Genomic DNA, 17171 nt, shown 5'->3' with positions numbered 1-17171 from the left:
TGTCTTAACATTGGTGCTACTGAACGGGGGTTGGGGGCGGGGGGCGTTTCGGGAAGGGGAAAGAGGGTGGGCACAGAAAAAAGTTTATGGGGCTTCTACTCAGTGATATCGAAAGCACTGAGGTATGTGCCTGGAAGGGCTCTCGCGCGCTCTCTCTCTTTTTTAAAAAACGTTCTTTCCTTGCCGTTCCTTCATTGATCTTTTTTACTGTGCGCGCAAAGAACTCTAGCAAAAAAGACTTGGGGGAGGGGACTTGGAGTAAGGGACAAGTACCTCGATGTGCCAAAATAATCTGACCCCCAGTGAGTTGGGGGGGGGGGGGGAGTGAAGAGGGAAAGCGTTCCCCTGTTTGATCAACAGTAAGAAATTGGAGACATAAAAGGAAAAACGAAGTGAACAACAATTAAAAAAAAATCCCCGCGCGCAACAATACAATCTATTTAAACTGTAGCTCATACTTTTCATACCAATGGTATGACTTTTCTGGAGTCCCTCTTCTGATTCTTGAACTCTGGGGCTGGCAGCTTGCAAAAGGGGAAGCAGACCCAAGCGCCGCACGGGCAGGTTTACCAAAGGTCTCTAATGGGTATTTTCTTGTTCTTAGCCCTGCCCCTGAATTGTCAGACGGCGGGCGTCTGCCTCTGAAGTTAGCAGTGATTTCCTTTAGAGCCTGGCCTTATCTCCGGCCGCACGTTGCCTGTTGGTGACTAATAACACAATAACATTGTCTGGGGCTGGAATAAAGTTGGAGCTGTTTACCCCCACTCTATAGGGGTTCAATATAAAAAGGCGGCGGAGAGCTGTCCAAGTCAGACGCGCTTCTGCAGCGGCGCTGGGGCGAGCGCGCACAGGTCCTCGGTCCGCGCTGCTGTCCCCGCACGCCACCGCCGCGTGCGCCCGCAGACCGCTCCCACTGCCGGCCCTCCTGGCAGAAACTTCTTTTTTCTCTCCGTTAAAGAGCACTTAGGCTGAAGGTTCACTTTGAGATCTGAATAACCAGAAGCGCTTTGAGGGACCCGAAGCTATTATTTTTCTTCGTTTTCCTTTGGGTTCAGTTGGCAGGGGAGGACTTTGATCCCCACTCCCTCCCCCCTTTTTTTTTCAGAATGGATTATTTCCCCATGATTTTCTCTCTGCTGTTTGTGGCTTTCCAAGGAGCTCCAGAAGCAGGTAGGCACGGCGACTTGCAAGTCTCTGAACATTAATGTCTTCTTGTCCTCCTTGATGTTTTTCTCGCTTCTGTTTTCCATTTCTTTTTATGACTGCAGCTCAGAGAGCAAGTGTCTGGGAATTATTGCTCAAAGCTACTTAAGTTTTCTAGTGGGGGAAAAAAATTCCTCTATTGAAAACAATTTCTCCTATAGCATTGGGATAACTTATTGTTATTAATGCATAGAGTATTTTTTTGGCTTTTAAAAATATAACTCAGGTAAAGTAAAGACAAGGTATAATGTAGCCAAATGTATATTTGCAGTGTATGTGTTCGTACAGGGGTAATAGGACATAGAGGGACTTATAGATCTTATTTAAATCATGTTTTAATAGTGTGTGAATGTGTAAAATATTTAATTTCAGCTTGAAGCCAAGGAATTTTATTCAAGTCATTCAAGCAATGTATGAGCAGGAAAATCACCTGCATAACAGTCTGTTGAATAACCCTCAGGCGGTTTCAGGGTGAAGCAGATGTTTTCTTTAAAATTTGTCATTATTGACTTTAGTTTTCTTTTGGCAGGTTTTTGGCACCCAAAACACTGTGAGGGCTATTTTCAGTTTAATTCACCTGTTGTGGGAGGGGAGCTAAGATAAATCTTGGCTGCCTGAGAATTTAGATAGTACGTGTATATCTGCCCGTTTCCCCCTTCTTAGGGTCAATGCCCTTTTTTGTGTGGCTTTTCATGACCCTGACTAAAGAGAAAAGATGTCAAGGGAATGAAAATCCTGGAATGTGTCTGATCATTTGAAATGTACAAAATTGGGCAGATAAGCCGCATGGCTAACTTGTCAGTAAGAGGGCATGCTGTGGTGGGGAAGGGGGAGGCGGCAAGTCCCCCACACGCTGTCCTGCTCAGGGGATCCTGCATTCAAGATCCACAGAACCTTGATTAGGTCCCTGAGCTGCTGCTCAGTCTCACCCTAGGTCAACACTTACTCTAGAGTCTACCACTTGCGATGAATATTGTAGAGCTGGTTTCTCTTCTTTCTCTCTAATCATCCCCTCAAAGCTCTTGAACTCCACCTAATTTCAAGGACTCTATATCACCTGGGCTCCTCCCTGCCCTCTACCAGGTGTGAAGTGGTGGATTCTCCCGTAAACTGCATGGGGAAGTGGCTCAGCACCTAGGAAGAGGCAGGTGGTTCATGTAACTTTAGCACTTTGGTCATCAACCAACTTAAAGCCACTGTCCTATGAAATTGGGCTGTCCTTTTAAATTCCATGCAGAAGCCACCCCAGATTTCTAACAGGCGGCATGTCCACGCATTTCTCTGGGAGCTGGCCAGTCGGTCCCCTTTTCAGGTGGCTGTTCCCCCTGCCCGTGTGTAATCTCCCGGAAAGTGGATAAGCCAGTCGGGGTAAAGGTGAAGTCATGTTAAGGAGGGAAAAGATAAAGAGCCCTTTTTGCTCTGTGTTTCTTGCTGAAGGCGGGCTGCATGCTTCACGGGCTTTTATCTGCTCGGCCACATCCCAGGCGACGTGCCCTGCTGACCTGCTCTTTCTCTCCCCAGCGGTCCTGGGCGCGGAGCTCAGCACGGGCTTGGACAGCGGAGGGGAGAAGCCCGCCCCCAGTGCACCCTGGCGGGCCCGCCGGTCCAAACGCTGCTCCTGCTCCTCCCTGATGGATAAAGAGTGCGTCTACTTCTGCCACCTGGACATCATCTGGGTCAACACTCCCGAGTGAGTCTCTAGAGGGCGTCGTCACTCTAGCTATTCCTTACCTCTGGCTTCTCCAGAGACTGGAGCCAAGGGACGCTAGTTGCTCTGGGACAGGGGTCCTGGTTTGGATTCTGAAGGTAGCTCTTCTGACAACATGAAGGTGCCTCAGGGGTGTGGGGACAGTGCCCCCCATTCCTGAAAATACAGGGTGGGGTGGTTCTTTGAAACCCAGGGGAGGGTCTTCTTGAGGCCCCGTGGCTCAAAGACTCCAGACAGCACAGATGGAAAAGGCTGATGGCGGGCAGTCCCCTGCTATACACTTCTGAGCAGGGATGTCTTTTGGTGGGATCTGCTTGGGTTTAAGGGATCAGCTGCCGTGGTCGGACATGGGTTAGTCTAACCTGTGCTACCCCTGGGAGGCAGAAGGGATTGTACAGAGTGATCATCAGTCCCTTTATTTTACTTATAGAAAAGCACAGACCCAAGTTGTGGACATCATTTGTGCAAGAATGAGTTCAGAGCAGAGTCAGATCTGGAACAGTGATGTCCTGACTCCTCTGTACTCTCCCTTTAGAAAAGCCCATTTCAAGACAGCAATGGAAACGTGGTCTGTAGATTTCCCTTCTGTCTCTAGAGCGGGGAAGAAAGCAGATTCCCCGTCCTCCTCCATCCTGAAAATGGGCTCACCCATCGGACAGAGTTGTTAACCAAAACACGGCACACAGTGTCCTGTATGGGGTGACCAGTTGGTGAGGGATGCCCCCAGTCCACACAAAATCAAATCAAACAAAAACCGCAAGGAGGTGATACTTCCGAGGAGAGGGCTTTATTCCTTTTAGGTGAGGCTCAAAAGGGACTCTTTGGAATTTACTGGGGAGCCTTCTGGCGATGAGTCCTTCTATTAGTCATGGTTTCACCAGTTGCAGGAGATGTGTGAAATTGGGGGTGAACCATGCGTGCCGTAGTAGATCCCACCCCCCACCCCCAGGAGGCACTTTTGGCATTATCATATGACTTGAATTGAAAATAGATTTTCAAAATCATGTGAGTCATGGTTTTGCATCGAGGTCCCTCCCCCGCAGTAGCTGTTAAGTAGATGGAAAGTCAGAAAAGGAAGAAAATAGGAAACAGACACCAAAGCAGAGATGTCATAATCTGGGACAAAAAAACAAAGCTGCTTGTGTGGAGAAGAAACCGAAATTTGTTAAGAAGACAAATGAATTTCATTGAGTTAGAAAACTGGTTTTCTCTTGGTGGGCCCATGACCCTGACCACCACCATTCTTGGCTCTCCTAAATTGCATGACTCAGTGCTGTGTGGGGAGCTCCTTGTGTCCAACTGCAATGAGTTTGCGCCACAGAATGCATCATTTCAAAGACTATTACTTCTGCTGATATCTTTTGTTCATCTTTTTTGTTAATAGGCACATTGTTCCCTATGGACTTGGAAGCCCTTCTAGGTCCAAACGATCCTTAAAGGATTTATTTACCACAAAGGCAACAGACCACAGGAAGAGATGTCAGTGTGCCAGCCAAAAAGACAAGAAGTGCTGGACTTTTTGCCAAGCTGGAAAAGAACTCAGGTGAGGCAGAAACCCCTTTGCTTCCAGTTTTATGGCCTCCCGACCTTCCCGTCATGATGTTGCCTTTTTGTTTACGAGAAATTAATAGAGACTTTGTGAGGGCTGAAGGTACCATTGCTGAAATGTTTTGCTCTATCTGTATTTTAACAGGGACCAAGACGGTATGGAGAAGGGCTGGAATGACCCTAAGAAAGGCAAAGACTGTTTTGGGCTTGGAGAAAAGTGTGTTCATCAGCAGCTGGTGGCAGGAAGAAAAATGAAAAGGTAAGAGACTCCCAAGGACAGCTAGCCCCAGTCACCAGTGCCAATGGGCTGCTCCCCCAGGTGTTTTCACCTTGATAGGAGAAAGGCTTAGAAGAAAAGAACAAAGACTTTCAGAGTCTATAGATTAAAAAAGAGCAAAGGAATCCCTCTCAAATATTTTTTGAATGCAGACATTTGCCCACTGTACCCTTGAATGATCTTAAGCACGTGCCACTCCACCCAAAGCTAGATTTTCCCAACGAGATACATCTACAGACACCTTTGTCATTTGGTCATATATAGTCCCTGCTTTTCCAAGCCAACGCATTTGCTGCTTTCCTCGGGAAATTAACAATCCTTTCAGGGAAAGGAGTTTTTGGTGTTTATTTTATTTTACTTCATTTTATTTTTAAGTCAGAGTCTCATGTATGATCAAGTTCTTCGAAAAGTAGCAGTTACTCCAGTGGCCAAAGGGGAAAAATAAAGTCCTTAGGTAGGGAAGGTGAAAATTAGAGCATGCTGTTTGGGAGGGGTTATTTGTTTTTTTAAATAGGGAAGTACATTCTGTGGAGAGCCCGTATCATTCTGAAAAGCTCTCATCTCTTCTAGTTGAGTTGGGGCAGTGAAGGGATGGAGATTAGTGCACACTGTGAGGTTGTGATGGGCAGCTCTAGAGGGATGACCGTTCCAAGTCCAAAAGATTTTGGAATTCACAAGTGGGAGGGAGGAAATCTGCACTTAGAGCTGTCACGTGTTCTACATTTCCCTACCCTGCTCCCTGGAAATTTTCCTAGAAATCCAGTGGCAAGAAGTTCTGTGATCAAAGTGTGCTGTGTTGCTTACTGTTAATGTGTGGGATGGGACATCCTGAGCTGTTTGGGACGTCTCGCTGGCCATTGTCGTTTTCATGTTTATAATGTCAGGCCCCCAATGCTCCCCCCAGATCACAGGGTTGCATAAGCCACAGTTCCTTAACTGACTTAGGAATTATTATTATTTTTGTATTTGTTTTGATTCTGTCAATGATCCAATCACTCTTAGAATTCCCTTTCTTTTTCCTGCCAAAGGAAAATATTAAACCTGTAAAAAATAGAGATCTATATTTTTTCATTGCTGTACACCATTTGCTTTGGGCCTACCTATCGGCCTGCTCTCTTTTTGTTCCTTTCCCCTCAAGTCATCTTTAACTGCTCTTGTGTTTAAGAAGACATCCATGGCTATTTGAAACCCATGAGAAGGTAGTTTCTCCACAGAGTCATATGGTGATGGTAGTTGGGATGGGGCAACAGAGGAAAAGAGAATATCTCCAGTTTACCTTAAAAATGTACTTTAAGGGCGCCTGGGTGGCTCAGTGGGTTGAGCCGCTGCCTTCGGCTCGGGTCGTGATCTCAGGGTCCTGGGATCGAGTCCCGCATCGGGCTCTCTGCTCGGCAGGGAGCCTGCTTCCCTCTCTCTCTCTCTGCCTGCCTCTCTGTCTACTTGTGATCTCTCTCTGTCAAATAAATAAATAAAATCTTTAAAAAAAAATGTACTTTAAAATTGCATTGAATACCCAATTATCTTCAGATATGACCGTAGCTCCGCTCCCCTTCCCCGCATCCCTGGCATGAAGGGGTGGGGGGCTGCCTTTTCACTTGAGGTTAACCAAGAGTAGCACGTTGTTGTGGTCAGTGGGGGAAGTTCAGGAACCAGACTTAGATTTGTTTGTGCCAGATTCTAATTTTAGATGCTTCTTTTACCCAGAAATGATTTTTTTTTTAAAATAACATTTGTTTTCTCTTGTCTTGTTTTCATAGGTTGAACGCCATCAGCAACCACATCAAAACAGCTTTTCATGTTGCAAAGCTGAAGGCGGGGATTTACACAGAGAGGCAAGTGACCCACAACCGAGCACACTGATGGCAGGTCACCAGGGCCCATGGCTGGCCCGCCCGAAAGCCTTCTCCTCCGAGGAGGGAACCCTGTGGCTGATTCTGCACTCTCTCCCCATGGCTGGGATCAGAGCAACAGCATCCTCCCTGCTTTGACCGACCACTTCTTGCTCCGACTGACTCGCTCTAAACATTCCAGGGAAGGTTAAGGAGTCCCCCAATCCATCTTCATTTGCCTCCATTGGTGATAACTGCTTTCATCTCTCCTCATTTGGGGTGACAAGAGACCACTCAGAAGGCAGAGAGACACACAGTGACTTGTGAATTCGGGTGTCACCATCCAGAGGGAGGACAGGAGATTCCACACATGGTGGAATTTCTGAAGAGGGTCCGAAAGGAGTGTTTGTGTCTCACTCAGGCGCCTGGCACATTTCAGGGAGAAACTCCAAAGTCCATGCAAAGATTTTCTAAGGAATGCACAAATTAAAAACACTCTCGAAGGACACTCAAGTTAAAAAAAAAAAGAAAGAAAGAAAGAAAAAGACTTTTTTTTCTTTTTAAATTCACAAAATGCAAAACTAAAAGATACTGCTACTACTGTAAATCAGGATGGGTTTGATGAATCTGAGTCTACCTCACCTCTATTGCACTCTGGTAGAAGTACTCCCCCCCCAAAAAAAGAAGTACTTCCCCACCATTAACTGTTGTCCGCCCCCCCCCCCCCCGTTTGGTCCTCTCCTGCCATCCCCTCCCCCGGAACCTCTGTAGTCCTTCTTGGCTTCATAGCTATCTGGTCTACCATGTCAGTAGTAGATGTAACATTTTCATGGTAATCTACTAGCTCTGATCCATAAGAAAAAAGATCCTTGAAAAAGAAGGTTCCCCTACCTTGATCCTTGGAAACACAATGGTCTAGGGTTGTTTATGAAAGACATTACAAACTAAATATTCGGTTATGCTTCAAAGCAGTAAGATTATTTTCCTTTATGTAACTGGCTAATGGAAGAGGTTGGATTAAATTTTGATGTACTTATTTTTTTATAGATATTTATATTCAGAACAATTTATTCCTTATATTTACCATGTTAAATATACGTTTGGGCAGGCCATATTGGTCTATGTATTTTTTTAAAATGTATTTCTGAATGAAATTGAGAAAATGCTTTGTTTTGCCTGTCAAGGTAATGACTTTAGAAAATAAATATTTTTTTCCCTACTGTACTGATTTCAAATGATTTCTGAAATTCCGGAGAAGTGGGCCAAAGTGCTGAGAATTATGAAGGGAAATGATTAAAGTTGTTTTTTTGGGTGGCAATAAGAAGGAAAATAGTCTTGGCTAATCACAAAAGAACTTCATCTGGATCTTAAAAGTTGCCCTTAGATGACATTAAGGTATGAAAACAAAACAAAAACCCAGCTTTAATACCTCTGTCTCTCCCTGGATAGCAGGCTTCTGCTTCCTCTTCCCCCTGAAAACTCTCCAGGGGTTTGTTTCATGCATTAACTTTGCTTAGGCTATGAGACAGGATCCCACAGTTAAAGCGGATGGTGTGGTGAGAGGTGCTTTCTTCACATCAACGGGCCGAAGGAAGCAGTGGCAAGATGAGTCCCAAAAACATACTTAATTATACACAGTTTCACACCAGAAAAATGCTTGGATTAAACAGCCAGTTCAGAGCAAGTGAGGGGCACCCCCTAGCTTTTAAAATTTGTTTATAGGTTTTTTTTGTTTTGTTTTTTTGTTTTGTTTTGGCTTGTTTTTGGCTCAGATTTAGACTTTTGTTTATTAAGGAGCACTAAGTGCCTTTATATATTACTTGTTTATTAAGTTTATTATTTGCTTATTAAGGAGCACTAAATACCTTCGCTTCTTTGTGCTAGCCAGGACCGCACATATGCCGGTGGCCGTCAAGATACCGAATGTTTGGTCTGGGCCACAGGCATTGTGGTAACACCCTCCTCTCACTTGGCTTGCTGGTCTTGCCAAACCAACCAGGAGACTGGTGTTTTGAATGGTTGTTACCAACAGAAGCCCAAAAGAGTTTGATGAGCTCTCAAGATGCTTCACCGTCCTCCCTAGAAGAAAGAATGCCCAGCATTCGACAAATATTAGCTCATGATGGTGACTGTTGTCCAAACAGTGACACATCTAAGGACACTGAATACCAGCCTTCAGGTGAGCGTAACCGGTGTCCCACATGGAGTGTCCGTCTTTATTGACATTGTTTTTTTATCTTCCATACTCCTCTTTTTTTTTTTTTTTTAAGGGACAGTTCAATATCTAAAAGTGTGATTTCTGGAAGTCCATTTAAAGCAGATTTCTCCCTTTGCACTAAAGATCAGGCAGAGTTTTGATATCAAGACACCAAGGACCAGGTATCCCTTGACCTAGCCAATTGTTTGTCGGTGTGTGATTCTTACGGGAATTGTGGCGTTTTGTCCACAATGACCAGGGGCTTGGCTTGAACCTGCGTCATGAGTTTTCCCATGAGTTAAATGAGGGGGTGGGGAATTTCTCTAGTGGCTCCGAGAAAGAGCGTGTGATGTCATGAAGCATGAGGAAGTTGAGGCAGGATGAGAGGGGTTGGAGGATGTGGATCCATTACCTTTAAGAGGGAGTTGGGATGGGAAAAGCCACTGAGTACAAGAACAACACAACGAGCAAAGGATTTTCTTTTTCTTTCTTTCCTTTTTAAAAAAATACTACTTGGGCCTTCAAATCTTCTTCCTCCATGCTTCCTGCTTCAGTAGCCAACAAGAAAAGCAACAAGAGTGAAGGAGCTCTCCCAGGCCAGGAGAGTCAGTAGTAAAATGAAGCTGGAAGGTTTAGAGGAAATGACTATTTTTCAAGTATGTAGAGGAAAGATTCGATATTATTTGAGGCTCATGCTGGCTTGAGGGGTGAAGTGGTGGAATGGTCTGTCACGTTTCCTGCTGTTTTTCTTTCCAGTAAGAGTGTAGTTTTTGGAAGTCCATTTAGGACAGATTTCTGTATTCGCCCTGAGGCCAGGCAGAGCTTTCATCTCAGGACTCCGAGGACCAGAGGATCCTGGGTGTGGAGTAGTGACCTTTGGTGGAAGGAAAGAACTCCCGACAGGGTACTGAATTTTTCTCCCCATGGAATGGCTTCTTTTGTGATGGAAACCATTGACTTTAACCCTGTCTGTGCTTCCTAAAATAGTCAGGGTATTATACTAAGTCAAGGTCTGCCAACTTGGGGTTATAATTAAGTTAGAGTTCCTTCAGGAAGACACCTACTGACAGTGAGAAAGAGAAATCTTTCATCTTTCCTGGTGAGAGCCAGCACCCAGAGAGGGATAGGACCTTCCTAAGATCACACAGCAAGCTATGGCATCTCTGAACCCTGAACCTTTGAACACAGACGTTTTAACCAGTGGAGACTGTTGTCCAAGTAACCCTTGACAGAGGGTTCTGGATGGTAAAGGCAAAGTCAGGCTTCATAAAAGTTTTACCTTTCAGCTTCGTGGGTGATGGTGGGCAGGTCCATCCTTGCATCATGTAAGGGAAGAAATGTAGGGGAAGAGAAAAGAAATATAAGGAGACATACAAGTCCCATGGCTTTGTGAAGTGAATTTCTATAGGATGAATAGAATATAACAGGGAAGTTACATTTATCATTATTTTCTAGGGTTCACTCACTAAATAATCCTTAGATAATATGAGTGAAGAGGAATCTTTTTTGCTTCATTCTCTTACTCTATAGTAAAACTCAAGTATATTAATGCTAAAGATGTTGCATTTTATTTTTCTAAAGTCCTGAAAATGCTTATTTTCAAACCCAAGTTTTCCACGTGCAAAATACTATTTTCAAGCCCATATTCTCAAAGGAATTCCTTCCACGTCAGCTTTTGCTCCTTTTTGCAGCCCCTCACAATTCCTGGGATCCTGGGTCTAGGGCTACTAGTGAACATGGCTGTTACTCAGGACCTTATGATTTAACAGCAACTTCTCATCTTTGTAGAGAACTGGACTTCCCATAGCATTTTTCCTTTTGCCATTGATCCTCCACCCCTAACAATCTTTTTGGGATGTTGGGGCATATTTTTATACCTGTTTGACAGCTGAGGAAACATATATTGAATGAATAAGTGATTTGTCCAGACTCCTCCATCAGGCAAATAGCAATACTGTATCTCAAGACCCTTGACTATTTCTCCTAAAACTCCCCCAGAGATCAGGGCATAGAGCTGGCCCTGACTCTTGGACAAATGTCGGGTATTTCCATCTCTCCAGTGAGCTCCAGCGAATTAACTTTTTATTACTCTAAGGAATATTAATGATCCACGTGTGCCCCTGCACCTTTGTCTGGAGCATTTTCATTGCACAATATTTGCTTACTACATCATCCTGAGCCAGTGCATGGTTGGTAGAGAAATCATGACAATTTATGATGTCTGTTTCCAAGCCTGGTACCATGGAATGCTTCATTGACAACTACTGGCTGTAGGTCCAACGCGTGGAAGAAACTGTCGTGATAAATGTGATGGCAGAGGCTATACTATTTCCCTAGAATAACCAGAGAAAGATCTAGGACTGGTGCCACTGGATAATGAATACAGAAGGGCCTAGACCTTGGGGACACTGGTTAATGGAAATGATGGGTCCCAACCATGACAGGCTGCTCAGAGCAATGAGGATTTAACATACTGGGGATTTAACATACAGACTTGTTGGTTCAGAGAGGTTTGTGTGTGTGTGTTTCTGCCTCTTATTTCTTCCCTTTCATATTCTGAATCATCCCAGGCCTCTACCCTAAACTGCTGTGCAAGTATCTAAAATGAAATTCGCAATATTAGGCTACCATTGACGTGGCATGGGCACTGACCAACTGGAACAGACAGGGACAGAACTGTGGGAGCAGGTCCCTGGTGGTCCCCAGCTAGGCCAGATGTGAAGGCCCCAGGTGTTGGATTGTGGGGAGGTCCAGCAGTCTGGGGAAGGGGTGGGCCGCCAGGGTGGAACTTTTAGGCTTCTCGCTATAGCTATTTACCAACAGGATGGAACTATTGCAATATTTTTAAAACGGAAATGGTCTCACTGGTACACGCCCCTGTGCATGGCAGACTTGGAAGGATCAAAACTCTTTTCCACTTGGTCAATTATCCTCTGTACAGCTTCACCGAGTGGAATCCCATTGTCTCCGTGCCCACCGGAGTTACTCTGCCCATCTTTGTCATCCTGCTGCATGGCCATTCTGCCATGCTGTTTCTCTCACTCTCCGTGCTCCCTTTACATGGGTCTCAATCTCCTTTGGTAGAAATGGAAATATTCTAAGGTATTCTTTGTTTTCTTGAAAGTTTTTAGCAGGGCAATTTTATGGCCTCCAAATCTGAGGTTTGCCTTATACCAGGGTTTGGTAAGGTCCTAGGTCCACTCCAGGATCATCACGAAGAAGGAACTGCTCATAAGTTCAGGTCTTGCTCTTGTAGGTTAACTTCCAGACCATGGAAGGGTGTCTGTATACTTCCCTGACCAAAATGAGGCTCGACTAAAGGAAGTTCATAAGACCCACTTACAGGGGTCTCTTTGGGAGAATTTGTGGTGTTGAAATATTCCCTTACTCAGGCTTCACTCTAGTGGTAATTATTTGTCACAACGAGATGGATCCTTTTATTTCTCTCCACTCCAATCCATCCTATATCTCACCATAATCATAATAATCCTCCCCAAATGCTTCAATCATACTTACATTGAATCCAGAGCTAGAAAGAACTCAAAAAATAATTCATGTTATTTCCCCATCTCAGAAAGATCTTTCACGGACATTCTCTGCTTATAGAATAAAGTGTTATCTACTGAGGCCGGAGCATTAGAGAAGGACCAGATTGAGAAGGAAGGAGGGAAAGTATTGTAATTTTGGTATTGAACATCTTGAGTTTTAAATTTCTTATTAGGGGTATCTGTAAACATAGCCAACATTTGAAAGAAAACCATAATAAACCCCATATAACCATCATATAGTTATCAAGATACAATTGGTGGTGTTTCACCTCTATCCACGCTCTGCCTTCCTTCTGTGGATTACTTTGAAGCCACTCCATAGTATCATTGTCATCCCATCTGTAAATATTTCAGTATGGACATAATGAATTTGATATGCTTTGTTCAACCAAGCAAAATGTGAAATAGCCAATTAGATATGGGGGCCCCGAGCTTAGAGGGAATGAACAGTAAATGTTCCCAGGCCTCATGGGACTCATAATAACAAAGGAGACAAACCCATGTAATAATAGTTAACATTTATTTAGTCCTACTATACTTCAGGCACTCTTTGGAGAGGTTTGCACTCATCAACTCATTTCCTCATGACTATACCCCTATGAGGTAGGTACTTTAATTTGTTCTATTTTAGAGATGATGAAACTCAGGGAGGAACAAGTCCTATGATGGTATGAAAGTGGCAGTGATCAATTCTACCTGGGGACAGGGAGACGGAGAATGGTGGTGTCAAGGAAGGTTTCATGGGAAGAGACTGCAAAAAATGGACCTTGAGCCCCTCATTAAATAAGATACCACTCAACAGATCCAGAATCCTGCCAAAGGTATATAAGAGTCTCAATAAAGTGCTCTGTCTACAATTGATATAAGAAGAACGTAGCCCAAATTGCTCATATAACTGACTCACAGTGAAGGTAAATAAGTATCGTTCCCATTAAGATGTGATTTATCCTACTAAAATTCAGAAAGGATAATTAATTCAAGAATACTGAAAATCTTGAAGCAACACCACCACAATAAATAAAGTCAGACTTTAATTTTTCTAAGTGGTGTTGATTTCTGTGATAAGTCATTCTGCTAAAACCCAGAAAAAGTAATTAACAATATTGAAAATTTTAAAGCAACACAACAACAGCAAATGTGACAGAAGTCTCTTATTTTTATGTGGCATTCAAGTGGATTAAAATTTGAGGACATAATTTTAAAAATAAGAAGAATGCACACATTTAATGCAATTCCTATCAAAATACCATCCATTTTTTTCAAAGAAATGGAACAAATAATCCTAAAATTTATATGGAACCAGAAAAGACCTCGAATAGCCAAAGGAATATTGAAAAAGAAAGCCAAAGTTGGTGGCATCACAATTCCGGACTTCAAGCTCTATCACAAAGCTGTCATCATCAAGACTGCATGGTACTGGCACAAAAACAGACACATAGTTCAATGGAACAGAATAGAGAGCCCAGAAATGGACCCTCAACTCTATGGTCAACTCATCTTCGACAAAGCAGGAAAGAATGTCCACTGGAAAAAAGACAGCCTCTTCAATAAATGGTGTTGGGAAAATTGGACAGCCACATGCAGAAAAATGAAACTGGATCATTTCCTTACACCACACACGAAAATAGACTCAAAATGGATGAAGGATCTCAATGTGAGAAAGGAATCCATCAAAATCCTTGAGGAGAACACAGGCAGCAACCTCTTCGACGTCAGCCGCAGCAACATCTTCCTAGGAACATCACCAAAGGCAAGGGAAGCAAGGGCAAAAATAAACTTTTGGGATTTTATCAAGATCAAAAGCTTTTGCACAGCAAAGGAGACAGTTAACAAAACCAAAAGACAACTGACAGAATGGGAGAAGATATTTGCAAATGACATATCAGATAAAGGGCTAGTGTCCAAAATCTATAAAGAACTTAGCAAACTCAACACCCAAAGAACAAATAATCCAATCAAGAAATGGGCAGAGGACATGAACAGACATTTCTGCAAAGAAGACATCCAGATGGCCAACAGACACATGAAAAAGTGCTCCATATCACTCGGCATCAGGGAAATACAAGTCAAAACCACCATGAGATATCACCTCACACCAGTCAGAATGGCTAAAATTAACAAGTCAGGAAATGACAGATGCTGGCGAGGATGCAGAGAAAGGGGAACCCTCCTACACTGTTGGTGGGAATGCAAGCTGGTGCAACCACTCTAGAAAACAGCATGGAGGTTCCTCAAAATGTTGAAAATAGAACTACCCTATGACCCAGCAATTGCACTGCTGGGTATTTACCCTAAAGATACAAACGTAGTGATCCGAAGGGGCATGTGCACCCAAATGTTTATAGCAGCAATGTCTACAATAGCCAAACTATGGAAAGAACCTAGATGTTCATCAACAGACAAATGGATAAAGAAGATGTGGTATATATACACAATGGAATACTATGCAGCCATCAAAAGAAATGAAATCTTGCCATTTGCAACGACGTGGATGGAACTAGAGGGTATCATGCTTAGCGAAATAAGTCAATCGGAGAAAGACAACTATCATATGATCTCCCTGATATGAGGGAGAGAAGATGCAACATGGGGGGTTGAGGGGGTAGGAGAAGAATAAATGAAACAAGATGGGATTGGGAGGGAGACAAACCATAAGTGACTCTTAATCTCACAAAACAAACTGAGGGTTGATGGGGGGAGGGGGTTGGGAGAGGGGGTGGGGTTATGGATATTGGGGAGGGTATGTGCTATGGTGAGTGCTGTGAAGTGTGTAAACCTGGCGAATCGCAGACCTGTACCCCTGGGGATAAAAATACATGTTTATAAAGCTGTAAAAAAAAAAAAAGAAACGAAAAAAGAAAGGATGAATCCCCAAGTTTTGTAGCAACATGGACGGGACTGGAAGAGATTATGCTGAGTGAAATAAGTCAAGCAGATAGAGTCAATTATCATATGGTTTCACTTATTTGTGGTGCATAACAAATAGCATGGAGGACAAGGGGAGATGGAGAGGAGAAGGGAGTTGAGGGAAATTGGAAGGGGAGGTGAACCATGAGAGACTATGGACTCTGAAAAACGATCTGAGAATTTTGAAGGGGTGGGGGGTGGGAGGTTGGGGGCACCAGGTGGTGAGTATTGTAGAGGGCACGGATTGCATGGAGCACTGGGTGTGGTGCAAAAATAATGAATACTGTTATGCTGAAAAAAAAATTAATAAAGTGCAAAATGTCATTTAAAAAAAATAAGAAGAATGCAATTCTAATAGTTTTCAACTAACTTTAGAAAATTTTACTAAACTTGTGTCTAATAAGATGAAATAACTCCACTGAAAGTCTCCATACTTAAGCAAATATAAAATTATTTTGTAGTTCAGATACTTTGCCCATCTCCTACTATTTGCCACATGGTCACAAATGTCCTTGTACCATGTCAAGAATTCCCACTTTGTATACAAGTAGGAACTACTGAACTAACTGTCAACTTAGATGTCTTCTTCAGGCCAGCAGAACTTGCTAAGGGCCCATTACCAAGCACCCTGTTATGGACATTGTTCAAGGGCTTGTTCCCCCGTTAACTGGGTCATTGTGCTCCCATCAATGGCCCTGGGTTGTGTACCTCAGTTTGGTGAAAGACAAAATGCACAGAATAATTAAGGAAATGATTTTACTCAGGCCATTACACTTAAGAAAATGCTCATTAATGAAGAATGTTTCAAGAAAAGGAAAGGGGCCTGGGGTGTTATAGAAGCAAGCAAACAAAGAAGGTGTCCATTAGTCTTATGAGAGTCACCAGGAAGGCTAGAGATGGTCTCCTGTGAGTCATTGAGAAAGAGTAGAGAGGAATATGCAAGAGCAGGGTGGTCCTTTGTGGCTAGCCCTTTCTCAGAATCCCAAAGGGGAAGGAGACATCCTAACTCTGGCTTTTGAGGAACACAAGGCTCAGATAAAGTTTGACACTGTCAGTCTTCCCTTTTTGTTCCAGCTGGATATCATTCATCACCAAACAACTCAGCAGCAACCGTAACCCACCAGAGTAGGGCAGAGTTTTTGCTTGGCTCCTGACAAAACAAATGAAGCAGCTGTAAAGAAGTGATGGTAGAGAGCAGTGGTTATAACATTCCAGAGATCAGGCCCCTTCAAAGAAAGATGCTTACATTGAAAAAGAGAAATGTCAGCATATAAGGTTGTATTAGTGGAGAGACAGGAGCTGAACTCTGAGGGCAAGCAGCCCCAGGGGTTACAAGAGGCCAGTGGAGGAACACTTTATGGTTAGACACCACTGCTTGTTGACTTTCTAGGAGCACTTGAGGTAGGATGTTGATGCTTCTGATCATGTTGTCTCCAGGCCATCCATATTCCTAGCATTCTACCAGGCTTCCTTAATGGTCCAGGCAGGGCCTTTTCAGAGAGAAATCAGACCTATGGCTGGCCTGCGGTGGCACTGAGCTTTTTGAGGCAATGTCAAGCCATTGCACTTCAGCTCGCAGTATTTCTTTGGGTCCTAAGGAAAAGGGTGAGTTGCCAAGCAACTTAAGAGTCTCATGGGGATCTGGATAGTTAGGTTCTAGTTCTCAGCGACACTGAGTCAGGCAGCAGGGAGAAAAACTGGAAACATTAGTTTGAAAGATTAGGGTCAGATATTGAAAGGAGATGGAAGATTGAAAATCTGGTAAAGATTGACAATCTGGAAAGCTAAGAAGAACTAGTTCAATTTACAGATAGAAAACCAAAGGGATTTTTCCATAGTTGGGGAGCGAGTCAATTAAAAGAGCCACCACGCAATACAGAGTTTGTATACACAATGGTTGCCCACAATTTAAAAGGATTTCTATCTAAAATAGCTCGAAGACAATGGACAGGGT

The 17171-nt window shown here is 43.5% G+C and overlaps 1 protein-coding gene across 1 annotated transcript; it reads left to right on the top strand.

Annotated features, from left to right (window-relative positions):
* Window positions 1-724: 724 nt before the first annotated feature.
* On the top strand, window positions 725-7785 carry EDN1 (endothelin 1). The gene is made up of 5 exons (XM_047735036.1): window positions 725-1170; window positions 2725-2893; window positions 4296-4454; window positions 4605-4718; window positions 6494-7785. Exons 1-5 carry the CDS (start codon window positions 1107-1109, stop codon window positions 6594-6596), a joined length of 609 nt encoding a protein of 202 aa, XP_047590992.1. The 5' UTR covers window positions 725-1106; the 3' UTR covers window positions 6597-7785.
* The last annotated feature ends 9386 nt before the right edge of the window (window positions 7786-17171 follow it).

The sequence above is a fragment of the Lutra lutra genome, chromosome 6 (genome assembly GCF_902655055.1).
Source record: "Lutra lutra chromosome 6, mLutLut1.2, whole genome shotgun sequence".
Lineage (NCBI taxonomy): Eukaryota > Metazoa > Chordata > Mammalia > Carnivora > Mustelidae > Lutra > Lutra lutra.
The sequence above is the reverse complement of the archived record's forward strand: the minus strand, read 5'-3'. Positions and strand labels throughout refer to the sequence as shown.